The 20,061-nt window shown below is 44.1% G+C and overlaps 1 protein-coding gene across 2 annotated transcripts in view; it reads right to left on the bottom strand.

The window, feature by feature from the left end:
* Nucleotides 1–1,738: 1,738 nt before the first annotated feature.
* MRPL51 (mitochondrial ribosomal protein L51) overlaps nt 1,739–20,061 on the bottom strand; it is a 64,368-nt gene continuing 46,045 nt past the window's right edge. For both annotated transcript variants that reach the window (XM_053692848.1, XM_053692849.1), the window contains exon 4: nt 1,739–1,989. In XM_053692848.1, coding sequence (XP_053548823.1) covers nt 1,793–1,989 — 197 coding nt within the window. In that variant the 3' untranslated portion in view covers nt 1,739–1,792. The remainder of the gene's footprint in view (nt 1,990–20,061) is intronic.

The raw sequence follows: 20,061 nt of genomic DNA, 5'->3' as shown, positions 1-20,061 counted from the left end.
GGGTAGTACAGATCATTACGATGTCACCTACAGCTTGAGACAGAGGTACGCTGACTTTTTTTTTAAACTCAGTCATGGCATTATTATATATTCACCTTATGAAACTGTTGTATAACTGAGAAACATGTTGTGGATGTACCTATTTTACAATGTTTTATTAAAAGACAAATTGCCTTGGACTGAGTAACATTGCTGGGATCTCTTCTCTCTGCAGTGGTGTGTATATCTGGAAGGATTTGCCACGTTTGATGTGAGACCCCGGTTTGCCATAAATGCACAGTATTTTGAGTTCTGTTAGTGTCATCTTTGACCGGAGTGAGATTCAGCTTAGCGGCTCTTAAAAGTGTCACCCGCTTCTTTAGCGCTATCTAGTGCATCTTCACTTGCGAGTAGGGCACTTTTTACATTATTGTGAGATCTGTTAGTGACATACCTTTTCTACTTATATTCATTTAACTGGACACATGTGCCCCGGTTTGTGATTGGTGCATTACAGCAGATAGAGAACAGTGTATGATTAAACATTAAGTAGCACAAAAATGTTGTGTGCTAAATTCGTTCAAACACAATCCATATGCTTTCCCAAGTGCTAGTCTAGAGAGCCCTACATCTGCATGTGCGTCCATTCCCTCATATAACAGGCTTGTATGGGGGAAGCACAGTAATATGCAGGTTGGCTATCACTGAGCTCTAAGCTCCACATACACCGCTGCAGCGCCGCCACATGTCCATACCCTTTTAATTCTACCATAAAACATTGTTTTCATTAATAAGTTTTGTTTCATAAGTATTAAGTCTACATATAACTTAAATCCTTTATTTCCATTGAGTTGTCATGTGTTTTGTTATGCAGACTAGCAAGTGAATCATTTTTACATTATAAAGCAGTATCATCACTTGTAGTATGAGTGCAATGAAAGCGCTAATAGTGCTCTCACTACAATAGCCATTAAAAGTATAGGATACTCTAAAACAAGTTTGGCCACGTTAAGATGATTTGGTTAAAATATAACCATAGAAGATATTCTAGAAGACACATGAACAAGAGGGGCCACATAGCGTATGTGTAAAATGTAACCGTCCACTTGTAAACCAGATTGTGCTTGACACCCCTGAACTATTGACTGCGCCCCACTTACAATCTATATGGGCTAAATATGCACCAGAACTGTTGCCTTCACCCTGCATCTATACAAACATCTCAAAATCTATCTCTCACTACTCGGGGTACTACAGTTTTTGTAAAGCAGTTGGGTCACCACTATGCCACACAGCTGGATATCTGGGTTACCAAAAAGAGCCATTAAAGACCATTAAAGTCTGTTCCAAGCACCTAGCTTGAGCTGCATCAGTAACAATCTGCTCAATAACTGAGAATAACTCTGCACAGCTGTGAGAGTTGACGGTTTGCTCATCATGTGACACACACTAGCTATAGCCCTGACAGGAACAGGGGGGCCTACTCCTGGGTACAGCCCTGACAGGAACAGGGGGCCTACTCCTGGGTATTACAGGTAAATACAGATGTGTATATTAATAAACACTTTAGATACTTATACTTAAAATGAGTGAAAACAAACATAAGGACTTATATTCGGAAATATCCCATAACAAGTATACAAATACAAGGAATCTAGTAACTTAAAAGCTTTCCCCCACTGCTGCTAGTCATGTACTGATCTCTCAGTGCCCATCTTTGCTTTTGAGTAAAAAGGTTTTAAGAAAGCAGAGCACTCAGTCAACATAGCCACAGTAGTTTATTTGGGGTCTCAGGAGTCCTAGAGGTTAGATGCTAGCGGTGTTTGCCATATCTGTTGAATCTTTTATAGAGAAATCGAATTCTCTTGTTCAGGTTTTCCCTATCATGATAAAACATCCTTGCGCCAACCATCTGACGCTTCCTTATACACCTCTGTAGTTCGTTTCCCTTCCAGCCTTTCAACCATGAAGGTGCTATGATCAGCTCACGGGGATGTGCTTTAAAGTCACCTGCAAGACAAATGTAGAGGGAATTATTGAAGTTGTGTCCTGGGGTTGGGGGGGGGAAGTTATGTACTAGGACTGTGTGTGTGTTCAGGAGATGTAAAGCTAAACTAATGGGGGAATGGTACACCTGAGCTGAGATAGGAATGACCACAAGAGACTGCAAGGAGGGGTAGGGGATTCTGGCTAGTTATAGGAACAGTAATCATGAGAGAATTGTACTTGACACCAGGCAGGATATCAGACAAGATAGTGGACACAAGGAAGGGTACCATAAACCAGGCCGGCTAGCAGACCAGACACCGTTCAGCAGGCCGGCTAGCAGACCAGACACCGTTCAGCAGGCAGGATATCTGGACACAAGAGACTACAGAGTTCTCTGTGTGTAGGAGTGCTCACTTACATGGAGAATCGTCAACAAGACCATAACAGCACAATGGAGCGTGGGTGGGGACACTCCTCCTAGAAGATCCAATGCAGAGGCTGCTACTATAGGCAGATACTGCTATTCACGCCCCAACAAAAGTTCAACATGAATCCAAGAAAAAGAAAATTTATGCTTACCTGATAAATTTATTTCTATTTTGACACGATGAGTCCACGGATCATCTTAATTACTAATGGGATATTCACCTCCTGGTCAGCAGGAGGAGACAAAGAGCACCACAGGAGAGTTGTTAAATAGCTCCTCCCTTCCCTCCCACTCCAGTCATTCGACCGAAGTTAGGAAGAGAAAGGAAAAGCCAAGGTGCAGAGAGGTCTGAAGTTTACAATAACCCACAACCTGTCTATAAGAGCAGGGCGGGTCGTGGACTCATCGTGTCAAAAAAGAAATACATTTATCAGGTAAGCATAAATTTTCTTTTCTTTTTAAAGACACGGTGAGTCCACGGATCACCTTAATTACTAATGGGATTCAATACCCAAGCTCGAGTACACAGATGATACAAGAGGGACAAGACAGGGAACCTCAATGGAAGGCACCACTGCTTGAAGAACCTTTCTCCCAAAAGCGGCCTCAGACGAGGCAAAAGTGTCAAATTTGTAGAACTTTGAAAAAGTGTGAAGAGAGGACCCAGTTGCAGCCTTGCAAATCTGTTCCACAGAAGCTTCAATTTTGAACACCCATGAGGAAGCAACAGTCCTTGTGGAATGAGCCGTAACTCTTTCTGGAGGCTGCTGTCCAGCAGTCTCATATGCAAAACGTATGATACTCATTCCAAAAAGAAAGAAAAGTAGCCGTAGCTTTCTGTCCCTTGCATTTTCCTGAGAAAACCACAAACAAAGAAGACTAACGAAAGTCCTTAGTCACAAGTCCAAATTGTGCAGAAGTCTTTCCATCTTAGAAGAAGGATTAGGACATTAGGAAGGAACAACAATCTCCTGATTAATGTTCCGATCAGAAACAACCTTAGGAAGAAATCCTAATTTGGTACGTAAAACTACCTTATCTGAATGGAAAATAAGATAAGGAGACTCATACTGTAATGCTGAGAGTTCTGACACTCTACAAGCAGAAGAAATAGCAACAAGAAATAAAACGTTCCAAAATAACAACTTATTATCTAAGGAATGCATAGGCTCAAACGGAGCCCCTTGAAGAACTTTGAGAACTAAAATTAAGACTCCATGGAGGAGTAACTGGTTTGAACACAGGCCTGATCCTGACCAAGGCCTGACAGAATGATTGTACATCTGGAACATCCGCCAGACATTTGTGTAACAAAATAGATAAGGCCGAGATTTGCCCCTTTAGAGAACTCGTCGATAAACCTTTCTCCAAACCCTCTTGGAGAAAGGACAAAATTCTAGGAATCCTAACTCTACTCCATGAGTAGCCCTTGGATTCACACCAATTTACGCCAAATTTTATGGTAAATCCTTCTAGTAACAGGCTTAAGAGCCTGAATCGTGGTCTCTATGACAGAGTCAGAAAACCCCCGCTTGGATAAAATTAAGCGTTCAATCTCCAAGCAGTCAGCTTCAGAGAAACTAGATTTGGGTGAAGGAAGGGCCCCTGAATCAGAAGGTCTTTCCTCAACGGAAGTCTCCAAGGTGGTAGAGATGTCATCTCCACCAGATCTGCATACCAAATCCTGCGAGGCCAGGCCGGTGCTATGAGGATCACCGAGACCCTCTCCTGTTTGATTCAAGCAGGTACTCGCGGAAGAAGAGCTAAACGGAGGAAACCGGTATGCTAGATTGGAATTCCAAGGGGGCCGCCAGAGCATCTATCAGTTCCGCCTGGGGGTCCCTGGATCGCGAACCGTATCTCGGGAGCTTGGCATTCTGTCGCAATGCCATGAGATCTAATTCCGGCTGACCCCACTTGAGAATCAGGCTGGAAAACACTTCCAAGATGGTCTGCGAAAGCATTTTCCCTGGGAGAGATGATCCAGAGACAAACCACCATTGTAGAGAGTCCCTTGTCTTCTGTTCCAGAAGGAGTCGAGGAGACAAGTCTGAATATTCTCCGTTCCACTGTCTCAACATGTTCAACTGCAGAGCTCTGAGATGGAAGCGAGCAAACGGGATAATGTCCATTGTCGCCAACATCAGCCCGATTAACTCCATGCACTGATCCACTGATGGTCGAGGAGTGGACTGAAGGGCTAGACAAGTATCGATAATCTTTAATTTCCTGACTTCTGTCAGAAAAATCTTCATAGATAGAGAGTCTATTATGGTTCCTAAGAAAGTTACCCTTGAAACTAAGGAACTCTTTTCTAAATTTACCTTCCATCCGTGGGATCTTAGGAAGGACAACACCAAGTCTGTGTAGGATCTTGCTAGCTGAAAGGATGGCGTCTGAACAAGAATGTCGTCCAGATAAGGCGCCACTGCAATGCCTTTTGATCGAAGCATTGCCAACAGAGATCCCAGAACCTTTGTGAAGATTCTGGGGGCTGTTGCAAGACCGAAAGGAAGAGCCACAAACGAAGTGTTTGTCCAGAAAGGCAAACCTTAAGAACTTGTGATGATCCCTGTGAATGGGAACATGTAGATACGCGTCCTTTAAATCCACTGTTGTCATAAATTGACCCTCCTGGATCAATGGAAGAATGGAACGAATTGTTTCCATCTTGAAGGATGGTACACTGAGAAACTTGTTTAGACTCTTGAGGTCTAAAATTGGCCTGAAGGTTCCCTCTTTTTTGGGAACCACGAACAGATTGGAATAAAACCCCAGACCCTGTTCCTGAATTGGAACGAGTACAATCGCTCCCAGAGCGGAGAGGTCTCCTACGCTGTGTAAGAACGCCTCTCTGTCTGGTCTGCAGATAATCTTGAAAGTAGAAAACATAATTTATGCTTACCTGATAAATTTATTTCTCTTGTAGTGTATCCAGTCCACGGATCATCCATTACTTGTGGGATATTCTCCTTCCCAACAGGAAGTTGCAAGAGGATCACCCACAGCAGAGCTGCTATATAGCTCCTCCCCTCACTGCCATATCCAGTCATTCGACCGAAACAAGCCGAGAAAGGAGAAACCATAGGGTGCAGTGGTGACTGTAGTTTAATTAAAATTTAGACCTGCCTTAAAAAGGACAGGGCGGGCCGTGGACTGGATACACTACAAGAGAAATAAATTTATCAGGTAAGCATAAATTATGTTTTCTCTTGTTAAGTGTATCCAGTCCACGGATCATCCATTACTTGTGGGATACCAATACCAAAGCTAAAGTACACGGATGATGGGAGGGACAAGGCAGGAACTTAAACGGAAGGAACCACTGCCTGTAGAACCTCTCTCCAAAAAACAGCCTCCAAAGAAGCAAAAGTATCAAATTTGTAACATTTTGAAAAGGTGTGAAGCGAAGACCAAGTCGCAGCCTTGCAAATCTGTTCAACAGAGGCCTCATTTTTAAAGGCCCAGGTGGAAGCCACAGCTCTAGTAGAATGAGCTGTAATCCTTTCAGGGGGCTGCTGTCCAGCAGTCTCATAGGCTAAGCGTATTATGCTCCGAAGACAAAAGGAGAGAGAGGTTGCCGAAGCTCTTTGACCTCTCCTCTGTCCAGAGTAAACGACAAACAGGGCAGATGTTTGACGAAAATCTTTAGTAGCCTGTAAGTAAAACTTCAAGGCACGGACAACGTCCAGATTATGCAAAAGACGTTCCTTCTTTGAAGAAGGATTAGGACACAATGATGGAACAACAATCTCTTGATTGATATTCCTGTTAGAAACCACCTTAGGTAAAAACCCAGGTTTGGTACGCAGAACTACCTTGTCTGAATGAAAAATCAGATAAGGAGAATCACATTGTAAGGCAGATAACTCAGAGACTCTTCGAGCCGAGGAAATAGCCATCAAAAACAGAACTTTCCAAGATAAAAGTTTAATATCAATGGAATGAAGGGGTTCAAACGGAACTCCCTGAAGAACTTTAAGAACCAAGTTTAAGCTCCACGGGGGAGCAACAGTTTTAAACACAGGCTTAATCCTAACCAAAGCCTGACAAAATGCCTGGACGTCTGGAACCTCTGCCAGACGCTTGTGCAAAAGAATAGACAGAGCAGAGATCTGTCCCTTTAAAGAACTAGCTGATAAGCCTTTGTCCAAACCCTCTTGGAGAAAGGACAATATCCTAGGAATCCTAAACTTACTCCATGACTAACTCTTGGATTCACACCAATAAAGATATTTACGCCATATCTTATGGTAGATTTTCCTGGTGACAGGCTTTCGTGCCTGTATTAAGGTATCAATGACTGACTCGGAGAAGCCACGCCTTGATAAAATCAAGCGTTCAATCTCCATGCAGTCAGTCTCAGAGAAATTAGATTTGGATGATTGAAAGGACCTTGTATTAGAAGGTCCTGCCTCAGAGGCAGAGTCCATGGTGGAAGAGATGACATGTCCACTAGGTCTACATACCAGGTCCTGCGTGGCCACGCAGGCGCTATCAGAATCACCGATGCTCTCTCCTGTTTGATTTTGGCAATCAGTCGAGGGAGCAGAGGAAACGGTGGAAACACATAAGCCAGGTTGAAGAACCAAGGAGCTGCTAGAGCATCTATCAGCGTCGCTCCCGGTTCCCTGGACCTGGATCCGTAACAAGGAAGCTTGGCGTTCTGGCGAGACGCCATGAGATCCAGTTCTGGTTCGCCCCAACGATGGACCAGTTGAGCAAACACCTCCAGATGGAGCTCCCACTCCCCCGGATGAAAAGTCTGACGACTTAGAAAATCCGCCTCCCAGTTCTCTACGCCTGGGATGTGGATCGCTGACAGGTGGCAAGAATAAAGACTCTGCCCAGCGAATTATCTTTGAGACTTCTAACATCGCTAGGGAACTTCTGGTTCCCCCTTGATGGTTGATGTAAGCCACAGTCGTGACGTTGTCCGACTGAAATCTGATGAACCTTAAGGGTTGCTAACTGAGGCCAAGCTAGAAGAGCATTGAATATTGCTCTTAACTCCAGAATATTTATTGGGAGGAGTTTCTCCTCCTGAGTCCACGATCCCTGAGCTGTCAGGGAGTTCCAGACTGCACCCCAACCTAGAAGGCTGGCATCTGTTGTTACAATCGTCCAATCTGGCCTGCGAAAGGACATACCCTTGGACAGATGGACCCGAGATAGCCACCAGAGAAGAGAATCTCTGGTCTCTTGGTCCAGATTTAGTAGAGGGGACAAATCTGAGTAATCCCCATTCCACTGACTTAGCATGCATAATTGCAGCGGTCTGAGATGCAGGCGCGCAAATGGCACTATGTCCATTGCCGCTACCATTAAGCCGATTACTTCCATGCACTGAGCCACTGACGGGCGTGGAATGGAATGAAGGACACGGCAAGCATTTAGAAGTTTTGATAACCTGGACTCCGTCAGGTAAATTTTCATCTCTACAGAATCTATAAGAGTCCCTAGGAAGGAGACTCTTGTGAGTGGGGATAGAGAACTCTTTTCCACGTTCACTTTCCACCCATGCGACCTCAGAAATGCCAGAACTATCTCTGTATGAGACTTGGCAATTTGAAAGCTTGACGCCTGTATCAGGATGTCGTCTAGATAAGGAGCCACCGCTATGCCTCGCGGTCTTAGAACCGCCAGAAGTGAGCCCAGAACCTTTGTAAAAATTCTCGGGGCTGTGGCCAACCCGAAGGGAAGAGCTACAAATTGGTAATGCCTGTCTAGAAAGGCAAACCTTAGGAACCGATGATGATCTTTGTGAATCGGTATGTGAAGGTAGGCATCCTTTAAGTCCACTGTGGTCATGTACTGACCCTCTTGGATCATGGGTAGGATGGTCCGAATAGTTTCCATTTTGAATGATGGAACTCTGAGGAATTTGTTTAAGATCTTTAGATCCAAGATTGGTCTGAAGGTTCCCTCTTTCTTGGGAACCACAAACAGATTTGAATAAAACCCCTGTCCTTGTTCCGTCCGCGGAACTGGATGGATCACTCCCATTACTAGGAGGTCTTGCACACAGCTTAGGAATGCCTCTTTCTTTATCTGGTTTGCTGATAACCTTGAAAGATGAAATCTCCCTTGTGGAGGAGAAGCTTTGAAGTCCAGAAGATATCCCTGAGATATGATCTCCAACGCCCAGGGATCCTGAACATCTCTTGCCCACGCCTGGGCGAAGAGAGAAAGTCTGCCCCCCACTAGATCCGTTTCCGGATAGGGGGCCGTTCCTTCATGCTGTCTTGGGGGCAGCAGCAGGCTTTCTGGCCTGCTTGCCCTTGTTCCAGGACTGGTTAGGTTTCCAGGCCTGTCTGGAATGAGCAACAGTTCCCTCTTGTTTTGAAGCGGAGGAAGTTGATGCTGCTCCTGCCTTGAAATTTCGAAAGGCACGAAAATTAGACTGTTTGGCCTTTGATTTGGCCCTGTCCTGAGGAAGGGTATGACCCTTGCCTCCAGTAATGTCAGCAATAATTTCCTTTAAGCCAGGCCCGAATAAGGTCTGCCCCTTGAAAGGAATGTTGAGTAATTTAGACTTTGAAGTCACGTCAGCTGACCAGGATTTAAGCCATAGCGCCCTACGCGCCTGGATGGCGAATCCGGAATTCTTAGCCGTTAGTTTAGTCTAATGAACAATGGCATCAGAAACAAATGAGTTAGCTAGCATAAGCGTTCTAAGCTTGTCAATAATTTCATTCAATGGAGCTGTATGGATGGCCTCTTCCAGGGCCTCAAACCAGAATGCCGCCGCAGCAGTGACAGGCGCAATGCATGCAAGGGGCTGTAAAATAAAACCTTGTTGAATAAACATTTTCTTAAGGTAACCCTCCAATTTTTTATTCATTGGATCTGAAAAAGCACAACTGTCCTCAACCGGGATAGTGGTATGCTTTGCTAAAGTAGAAACTGCTCCCTCCACCTTAGGGACCGTCTGCCATAAGTCCCGTGTAGTGGCGTCTATTGGAAACATTTTTCTAAATATAGGAGGTGGGGAAAAGGGCACACCGGGTCTATCCCACTCCTTGCTAATAATTTCTGTAAGCCTTTTAGGTATAGGAAAAACATCAGTACACACCGGCACCGCATAGTATCTATCCAGCCTACACAATTTCTCTGGAATTGCAACTGTGTTACAGTCATTCAGAGCAGCTAATACCTCCCCAAGCAATACACGGAGGTTCTCAAGCTTAAATTTAAAATTAGAAATATCTGAATCAGGTTTCCCCGAGTCAGAGATGTCACCCACAGACTGAAGCTCTCCGTCCTCATGTTCTGCATACTGTGACGCAGTATCAGACATGGCTCTTACAGCATTTGTGCGCTCTGTATCTCTCCTAACCCCAGAGCTATTGCGCTTGCCTCTTAATTCAGGCAATCTAGATAATACCTCTGACAGGGTATTATTCATGATTGCAGCCATGTCCTGCAAGGTAATCGCTATGGGCGTCCCTGATGTAATTGGCGCCATACTAGCGTGCGTCCCCTGAGCGGGAGGCGAAGGGTCTGACACGTGGGGAGAGTTAGTCGGCATAACTTCCCCCTCGACAGAACCCTCTGGTGATAATTCTTTTATAGATAAAGACTGATCTTTACTGTTTAAGGTGAAATCAATACATTTAGTACACATTCTCCTATGGGGCTCCACCATGGCTTTCAAACATAATGAACAAGTTGGTTCCTCTGTGTCAGACATGTTTAAACAGACTAGCAATGAGACTAGCAAGCTTGGAAAACACTTTAAAACAAGTTTCCAAGCAATATAAAAAAAACGTTACTGCGCCTTTAAGAAACACAAATTTTGTCCAAATTTGAAATAACAGTGAAAAAAAGGCAGTTACACTAACAAAATTTTTACAGTGTATGTAATAAGTTAACAGAGCATTGCACCCACTTGCAAATGGATGATTAACCCCTTAATACCAAAAACGGAATAACAAATGACAAAAACGTTTTTTCAAATAGTCACAACTGCCACAGCTCTACTGTGGCTTTTTACCTCCCTCAATACGACTTTTGAAGCCTTTTGAGCCCTTCAGAGAAGTCCTGGCTCATGCAGGAAGAAGCTGGATGTCTGTGTCTAATTTTTGCTGCGCAAAAAAGCGCTAAAATAGGCCCCTCCCACTCATATTACAACAGTGGAAAGCCTCAGGGAACTGTTTCTAGGCAAAATTCAAGCCAGCCATGTGGAAAAAACTAGGCCCCAATAAGTTTTATCACCAAACATGTATAAAAAACGATTAAACATGCCAGCAAACGTTTTAAAATACACTTTTATAAGAGTATGTATCTCTATTAATAAGCCTGATACCAGTCGCTATCACTGCATTTAAGGCTTTACTTACCTTACTTCGGTATCAGCAGCATTTTCTAGCAAATTTCATCCCTAGAAAAATATTAACTGCACATAACTTATTGCAGGAAAACCTGCACGCCATTCCCCCTTTGAAGTCACCTCACTCCTCAGAATATGTGAGAACAGCAAAGGATCTTAGTTACTTCTGCTAAGATCATAGAAAACGCAGGCAGATTCTTCTTCTAAATACTGCCTGAGATAAACAGTACACTCCGGTACCATTTAAAAATAAACTTTTGATTGAAGAAATAAACTAAGCATAAAACACCACAGTCCTCTTACGACCTCCATCTTTGTTGAGAGTTGCAAGAGAATGACTGGGTATGGCAGTGAGGGGAGGAGCTATATAGCAGCTCTGCTGTGGGTGATCCTCTTGCAACTTCCTGTTGGGAAGGAGAATATCCCACAAGTAATGGATGATCCGTGGACTGGATACACTTAACAAGAGAAATCTGCCTCTGGGAGGAAAAACCTTGAACTCAAGTTTGTATCCCTGAGACACTATTTCTATTGCCCAGGGATCCTGGACATCCCGAACCCAGTTTTGAACGAAGGAGGAAAGTCTGCCCCCTACCAGATCCGGTCCCGGATCGGGGGCATGCCCTTCATGCTGTCTTGGAATCACTAACCAGCTTCTTGGACTGTTTTCCTTTGTTTCAAGACTGGCTGGGTCTCCATGTAGGCTTAGACTGTTCCCTGCTTAGAAAAGGAAGAGTTTCCTTTGAAATTTCAAAAGGAACGAAAATTGCTCTGTCGTCCTTTTTGTTTATTTCTCTTATCTTGAGGGAGAAGATGACCCTTACCTCCCGTGATATCAGAAATAATCTCCTTCAGATCAGGTCCGAACAAGGTCTTCCCCTTGTAAGGAATAGCTAGAAGTTTAAACTTGGATGACACATCCGCAGACCAAGATTTTAACCATAAGGCTCTGCGGGCTAAAATAGAGAAACTCGATATCTTAGCTCCCAATTTAATAACTTCAAGGGAAGCATCCGAAATAAAGGCATTAGCTAACTTAAGAGCTTATATCCTATCTTGGATCTCATCCAAAGAAGTCTCTGTCCTGAGGGCCTCAGACAGTGGATCAAACCAATATGCCGCCGCACTAGTGACGGTGGCAATGCACACAGCCGGTTGCCACTGCAGACCCTGGTGTACATAAATCTTCTTGAGTAACCCCTCTAACTTCTTATCCATAGGATGTTCGAAAGCACAACTATCCTCTATGGGAATAGTAGTTCTTTTAGCCAAGGTGGAGATGGCTCCTTCTACCTTAGGAAAAGTTTGCCAAGCCTCCTTAACAGAATCGGCTATTGGAAACATTTTCTTAAAAATAGGAGAGGGAGAGAAAGGGATGCCCGGTCTCTCCCACTCCTTAGCAATGATTTCAGTAGCACTTTTAGGAACTGGAAATACGTCTGTGTAGGAAGGAACCTCAAAATATCTGTCCAGTTTACTAGACTTCTGAGGGACAACCACCACTATGGAGTCACTATCGTCCAAGGTAACCAAAACCTCCCTGAGAAACAGACGAAGGTGATCAAGTTTAAATCTGAAAGATACCCCCTCCAAGTCAGTTAGAGGTAATAGACTCTCTGAATCTGAAATTTCTCCTTCAGAAGCTACTGCGGTACCCTCCTCTTCAGGTTGTTGGGAGGATACCTCCGAAATTGAGACAATTGCATCAGAAACCTTGCTTACTGAATGTCTGGCTTTCTTCTTACGTTTGCTCTGCAACATTGGAAAGGCAGACAGAGCATCAGAAATAGTAGAAGACATAAGAGAAGCTATGTCTTGTAACGAAATCCCAGAAGGGACTATAGCTAAAGCGCAAGACACTGCTTGAGAGGGCGGTAAAATTTGGGACGCCTGGGGAGAAAACTGCGGCATAAATTGACCCTCATCATTGAACTCTTGGACAACATCTGCCTTAGAGGAGACTGGCTCTGAAAAATTGTTTTCCCTATAACTCAAAGTCCTTTGAATTAGCACATTAGCGTCAAAACATAAAGCGCAGGTGACATCTTGCAAGTCTCCTTGGTCCATGCTTGCTCACAATTTGCAAAATAGTAAACAAAAATTATCAAAAGTATTTGGAAATATTAATTATACAAAAACGTTACTGTCTCTTTAAATTCAAAACGGTCTTTCTTTTTACTGCAGAACGTCAGTTTAAAAACCATTTCCTTTTCTACTGCAAAAACGCTCAGTTTAAATCAACAAACAATCCACCTCTGCACCTCAGCACTCTGCTAAAGTGCTCCTACCTGACTGAAAATCTCTAGAGATCCCTCTCTTCAGACGATCCGTCTTGGTAATGCCTGACAATAACAACGATGTTGAGAAAAAAAGGAAACACCGTGTCTGCACTAGCAACGAATGCCTTTCACCATGCGACTCTAGAACAGATCGGATAAATCTCTTCTGATGTCGCACTTCCCGCAGCCTCTCTGAACTGAAGCGCTACCAAAGTGGCGCGCAAAAACTGGAAGGACCGCCCATCGTGCACGTAAACCTATGCCGCTCTATACAATGACTGAACATTTACATAGAATAGAGAAACCACCAGAGCCATCTAATGTATACAGCTTAACTCCAGCCCCAGTGCCTTGCTACATAACACTGCCCAATTAGCTTTCCCTCAGGAAAGCGTTGAACATCCCAACATGAACCACTTTCCCACAGAGCCCCTTATGTTCTAGCATGTTCTCACTGAAAATTCTGAGTCCTTATTCCCCAGAAACTTAAGGTAGCACTTACCTTGACTTCTGCCTGGCAGCAAAGGCAGCTCTCAGGCTTGAGAGGTCCTCTCCCTCACATCAACCTGAGGAAAATAAAATGCTGAGTCAATGAATACCTCAGACTGAAGGATATAGGGCAGCAAGAAATTATGGGAGGCACAGTGAGAATTATGTCCCACAAGTTCCCATTGCTCTAAAGCCACCAAGGCTCTACTAAAGAGACTGATATGGACTACGGCTACACCCTAGGACAAAGCAGTACATCTGGCACTACTTTAAAAATAATAAACTCTTGATTGAAGAATCTATACTAACACCTCACTTCCTATCACTAACGTAGGCAAAGAGAATGACTGGGGTGGGAGGGAAGGGAGGAGCTATTTATATAGCTCTGCTGTGGTGCTCTTTGCCTCCTCCTGCTGACCAGGAGGTGAATATCCCATTAGTAATTAAGATGATCCATGGACTCATTGTGTCTTAAAAAAGAAATAGCGTGCTGTGCAGGTGCGGGTTCAACAAACCCCATGGAACTGTAAAAATCCAACCACTTTATTACATATGATTAAAAGCATGACGGTCAGCACATCTAAAATCCAACAAGTAATATGAACAGGTTCACATGCAAACACGTTTCGTGCGCACTTGTTCACTGCTCACCTGTGAACCTGTCCATAGACCTATTTAAGGCATAATTTTTAAAGAAACATACATACCTGTTAGAAAAAAAAACAATTGCAAAGACACATTATGTAGGTATACAGTGGGGAAAAAAAGTATTTAGTCAGCCACCAATTGTGCAAGTTCTCCCACTTAAGAAGATGAAAGAGGCCTTTAATTTTCATCATAGGTATACCTCAACTATGAGAGACAAAATGTGGAAACAAATCCAGACAGACAATCACATTGTCTGATTTGGAAAGAATTTATTTGCAAATTATGGTGGAAAATAAGTATTTGGTCACCTACAAACAAGCAAGATTTCTGGCTCTCACATACCTGTATCTTCTTCTTTAAGAGGCTCCTCTGTCCTCCACTCATTACCTGTATTAATAGCACCTGTTTGAACTTGTTATCAGTATAAAAGACACCTGTCCACAACCTCAAACAGTCACACTCCAAACTCCACTATGGTGAAGACCAAAGAGCTGTCGAAGGACACCAGAAACAAAATTGTAGACCTGCAACAGCCTGGGAAGACTGAATCTGCAATAGGCAAGCAGCTTGGTGTGAAGAAATCAACTGTGGGAGCAATAATTAGAAAATGGAAGACATACAAGACCACTGATAATCTCCCTCGATCTGGGGCTCCACGCAAGATCTCACGATGTGGGGTCAAAATGATCACATGAACGGTGAGCAAACATCCCAGAACCACACGGGGGGGCCTAGTGAATGACCTGCAGAGAGCTGGACCAACGTAACAGAGGCTACCATCAGTAACACACTACGCTGCCAGGGACTCAGATCCTGCAGTGCCAGACGTGTCCCCCTGCTTAAGCCAGTACATGTCCGGGCCCGTCTGAAGTATGCTAGAGAGCATTTGGATGATCCAGAAGCAGATTGGGAGAATGTCATATGGTCAGATGAAACCAAAGTAGAACTGTTTGGTAGAAAAACAACTTGTCGTGTTTGGAGGAGAGAGAACACCATACCTACTGTGAAGCATGGGGGTGGCAACATCATGCTTTGGGGCTGTTTCTCTGCAAAGGGAACAGGACGACTGATCCGTGTACATGAAAGAATGAATGGGGCCATGTATTGTGAGATTTTGAGTGCAAACCTCCTTACATCAGCAAGGGCATTGAAGACGAAACGTGGCTGGGTCTTTCAGCATGACAATGATCCCAAACACACCGCCCGGGCAACGAAGGAGTGGCTTCGTAAGAAGCATTTCAAGGTCCTGGAGTGGCCTAGCCAGTCTCCAGATCTCAACGCCATAGAAAACCTTTGGAGGGAGTTGAAAGTCTGTGTTGCCCAGCGACAGCCCCAAAACATCACTGCTCTAGAGGAGATCTGCATGCAGGAATGGGCCAACATACCAGCAACAGTGTGTGACAACCTTGTGAAGACTTACAGAAAACGTTTGACCTCTGTCATTGCCAACAAAGGATATATAACAAAGTATTGAGATGAACTTTTGATATTGACCAAATACTTATTTTCCACCATAATTTGCAAATAAATTCTTTCCAAATCAGACAATGTGATTGTCTGGATTTGTTTCCACATTTTGTCTCTCATAGTTGAGGTATACCTATGATGAAAATTACAGGCCTCTCTCATCTTCTTAAGTGGGAGAACTTGCACAATTGGTGGCTGACTAAATACTTTTTTTCCCCACTGTAGCTATCTAATCTTTCTTTATATGACCAAGTCAAAAGATAAATATTTAAAAAGATTATATATATCTTGTATAGTTCTAGATTGTATAGTGATAGCTGAAGAAAAGTATTGCATGCATAGTCACTTTCCTAATACGCCTAAGAAGGCGTCACTAAGTTTAACTGGAGAAAAAACAGAATTTATGCTTACCTGATAAATTACTTTCTCCAACGGTGTGTCCGGTCCACGGCGTCATCCTTACTTGTGGGGATATTCTCTTCCCCAACAGGAAATGGCAAAGAGCCCAGCAAAGCTGGTCACATGATCCCTCCTAGGCTCCGCCTTCCCCAGTCATTCGACCGACGTAAAGGAGGAATATGCAAAGGAGAAATCATATGATACCGTGGTGACTGTAGTTAGAGAAAATAAGTCATCAGACCTGATTAAAAAAACCAGGGCGGGCCGTGGACCGGACACACCGTTGGAGAAAGTAATTTATCAGGTAAGCATAAATTCTGTTTTCTCCAACATAGGTGTGTCCGGTCCACGGCGTCATCCTTACTTGTGGGAACCAATACCAAAGCTTTAGGACACGGATGATGGGAGGGAGCAAATCAGGTCACCTAGATAGAAGGCACCACGGCTTGCAAAACCTGTCTCCCAAAAATAGCCTCCGAAGAAGCAAAAGTATCAAATTTGTAAAATTTGGTAAAAGTGTGCAGTGAAGACCAAGTCGCTGCCTTACATATCTGATCAACAGAAGCCTCGTTCTTGAAGGCCCATGTGGAAGCCACAGCCCTAGTGGAGTGAGCTGTGATTCTTTCAGGAGGCTGCCGTCCGGCAGTCTCATAAGCCAACCGGATGATGCTTGTAAGCCAAAAAGAGAGAGAGGTAGAAGTTGCCTTTTGACCTCTCCTTTTACCAGAATAAACAACAAACAAGGAAGATGTTTGTCTGAAATCCTTTGTAGCCTCTAAATAGAATTTTAGAGCACGAACTACATCCAAATTGTGCAACAAACGTTCCTTCTTTGAAACTGGATTCGGACACAAAGAAGGCACAACTATCTCCTGGTTAATATTTTTGTTAGAAACAACTTTCGGAAGAAAACCAGGTTTAGTACGCAAAACCACCTTATCTGCATGGAACACCAGATAAGGAGGAGAACACTGCAGAGCAGACAACTCTGAAACTCTTCTAGCAGAAGAAATTGCAACCAAAAACAAAACTTTCCAAGATAATAACTTAATATCTACGGAATGTAAGGGTTCAAACGGAACCCCTTGAAGAACTGAAAGAACTAAATTGAGACTCCAAGGAGGAGTCAAAGGTTTGTAGACAGGCTTGATTCTAACCAGAGCCTGAACAAAAGCTTGAACATCTGGCACAGCCGCCAGCTTTTTGTGAAGTAAAACAGATAAAGCAGAAATCTGTCCCTTCAAAGAACTCGCAGATAATCCTTTCTCCAAACCCTCTTGTAGAAAGGATAGAATCTTAGGAATTTTTATCTTGTTCCATGGGAATCCTTTAGATTCGCACCAACAGATATATTTTTTCCATATTTTATGGTAAATTTTTCTAGTTACAGGCTTTCTAGCCTGAATAAGAGTATCAATGACAGAATCTGAGAACCCACGCTTTGATAAAATCAAGCGTTCAATCTCCAAGCAGTCAGTTGGAGTGAGGCCAGATTCGGATGTTCGAACGGACCTTGAACAAGAAGGTCCTGTCTCAAAGGTAGCCTCCATGGTGGAGCCGATGACATATTCACCAGGTCTGCATACCAAGTTCTGCGTGGCCACGCAGGAGCTATCAAGATCACCGAAGCCCTCTCCTGATTGATCCTGGCTACCAGCCTGGGAATGAGAGGAAACGGTGGGAATACATAAGCTAGGTTGAAGGTCCAGGGCGCTACTAGTGCATCTACTAGAGTCGCCTTGGGATCCCTGGATCTGGACCCGTAGCAAGGAACCTTGAAGTTCTGACGAGACGCCATCAGATCCATGTCTGGAATGCCCCATAATTGAATTATTTGTGCAAAGATTTCCGGATGGAGTTCCCACTCCCCCGGATGAAATGTCTGACGACTCAGAAAATCCGCTTCCCAATTTTCCACTCCTGGGATGTGGATTGCAGACAAGTGGCAGGAGTGATTCTCCGCCCATTGAATTATTTTGGTCACTTCTTCCATCGCCAGGGAACTCCTTGTTCCCCCCTGATGGTTGATATATGCAACGGTCGTCATGTTGTCTGATTGAAACCTTATGAATTTGGCCTTTGCTAGTTGAGGCCAAGCCTTGAGAGCATTGAATATCGCTCTCAGTTCCAGAATGTTTATCGGGAGAAGAGATTCTTCCCGAGACCATAGACCCTGAGCTTTCAGGGGTTCCCAGACCGCGCCCCAGCCCACCAGACTGGCGTCGGTCGTGACAATGACCCACTCTGGTCTGCGGAAGCTCATCCCTTGTGACAGGTTGTCCAGGGTCAGCCACCAACGGAGTGAATCTCTGGTCCTCTGATCTACTTGGATCGTCGGAGACAAGTCTGTATAATCCCCATTCCACTGTCTGAGCATGCACAGTTGTAATGGTCTTAGATGAATTCGCGCAAAAGGAACTATGTCCATTGCCGCGACCATCAAACCTATTACTTCCATGCACTGCGCTATGGAAGGAAGAAGAACAGAATGAAGTACTTGACAAGAGCTTAGAAGTTTTGATTTTCTGGCCTCTGTCAGAAAAATCTTCATTTCTAAGGAGTCTATTATTGTTCCCAAGAAGGGAACTCTTGTTGACGGGAATAGAGAACTTTTTTCTACGTTCACTTTCCACCCGTGAGATCTGAGAAAGGCTAGGACAATGTCCGTATGAGCCTTTGCTTGTGGTAGAGACGACGCTTGAATCAGTATGTCGTCCAAGTAAGGTACTACTGCAATGCCCCTTGGCCTTAGCACCGCTAGAAGGGACCCTAGTACCTTTGTGAAAATTCTTGGAGCAGTGGCTAATCCGAATGGAAGTGCCACAAACTGGTAATGCTTGTCCAGAAAGGCGAACCTTAGGAACCGATGATGTTCCTTGTGGATAGGAATATGTAGATACGCATCCTTTAAATCCACCGTGGTCATGAATTGACCTTCCTGGATGGTAGGAAGAATTGTCCGAATGGTTTCCATTTTGAACGATGGAACCCTGAGAAATTTGTTTAGGATCTTGAGATCCAAAATTGGTCTGAATGTTCCCTCTTTTTTGGGAACTATGAACAGATTGGAGTAAAACCCCATCCCTTGTTCTCCTAATGGAACAGGATGAATCACTCCCATTTTTAACAGGTCTTCTACACAATGTAAGAATGCCTGTCTTTTTATTTGGTCTGAAGACAATTGAGACCTGTGGAACCTTCCCCTTGGGGGCAGTTCCTTGAATTCCAGGAGATAACCCTGAGAAACTATTTCTAGCGCCCAAGGATCCTGAACATCTCTTGCCCAAGCCTGAGCGAAGAGAGAGAGTCTGCCCCCCACCAGATCCGGTCCCGGATCGGGGGCCAACATCTCATGCTGTCTTAGTAGCGGGAGCAGGCTTCTTGGCCTGCTTACCTTTGTTCCAGCCTTGCATCTGTCTCCAGGCTGGCTTGGTTTGAGAAGTATTACCCTCTTGCTTAGAGGATGTCGAATTTGAGGCTGGTCCGTTTCTGCGAAAGGGACGAAAATTTGGTTTATTTTTAGCCTTAAAAGACCTATCCTGAGGAAGGGCGTGGCCCTTTCCCCCAGTGATGTCTGAAATAATCTCTTTCAAGTCAGGGCCAAACAGCGTTTTCCCCTTGAAAGGGATGTTAAGCAATTTGTTCTTGGAGGACACATCCGCTGACCAAGACTTTAGCCAAAGCGCTCTGCGCGCCACAATAGCAAAACCTGAATTTTTCGCCGCTAATCTAGCTAATTGCAAAGTGGCGTCTAAGGTAAAAGAGTTAGCCAATTTAAGTGCTTGAACTCTGTCCATAACCTCCTCATAAGAAGATTCTTTATTGAGCGACTTTTCTAGTTCTTCGAACCAGAAACACGCTGCTGTAGTGACAGGAACAATGCATGAAATTGGTTGTAGAAGGTAACCTTGCTGAACAAACATCTTTTTAAGCAAACCCTCTAATTTTTTATCCATAGGATCTTTGAAAGCACAACTATCTTCTATAGGGATAGTAGTGCGTTTGTTTAGAGTAGAAACCGCCCCCTCGACCTTGGGGACTGTCTGCCATAA

This window comes from Bombina bombina, chromosome 9 (assembly GCF_027579735.1).
Source record: "Bombina bombina isolate aBomBom1 chromosome 9, aBomBom1.pri, whole genome shotgun sequence".
Lineage (NCBI taxonomy): Eukaryota > Metazoa > Chordata > Amphibia > Anura > Bombinatoridae > Bombina > Bombina bombina.
Note: the sequence above shows the minus strand (reverse complement) of the source record. Positions and strands in the feature narration are given on the sequence as shown.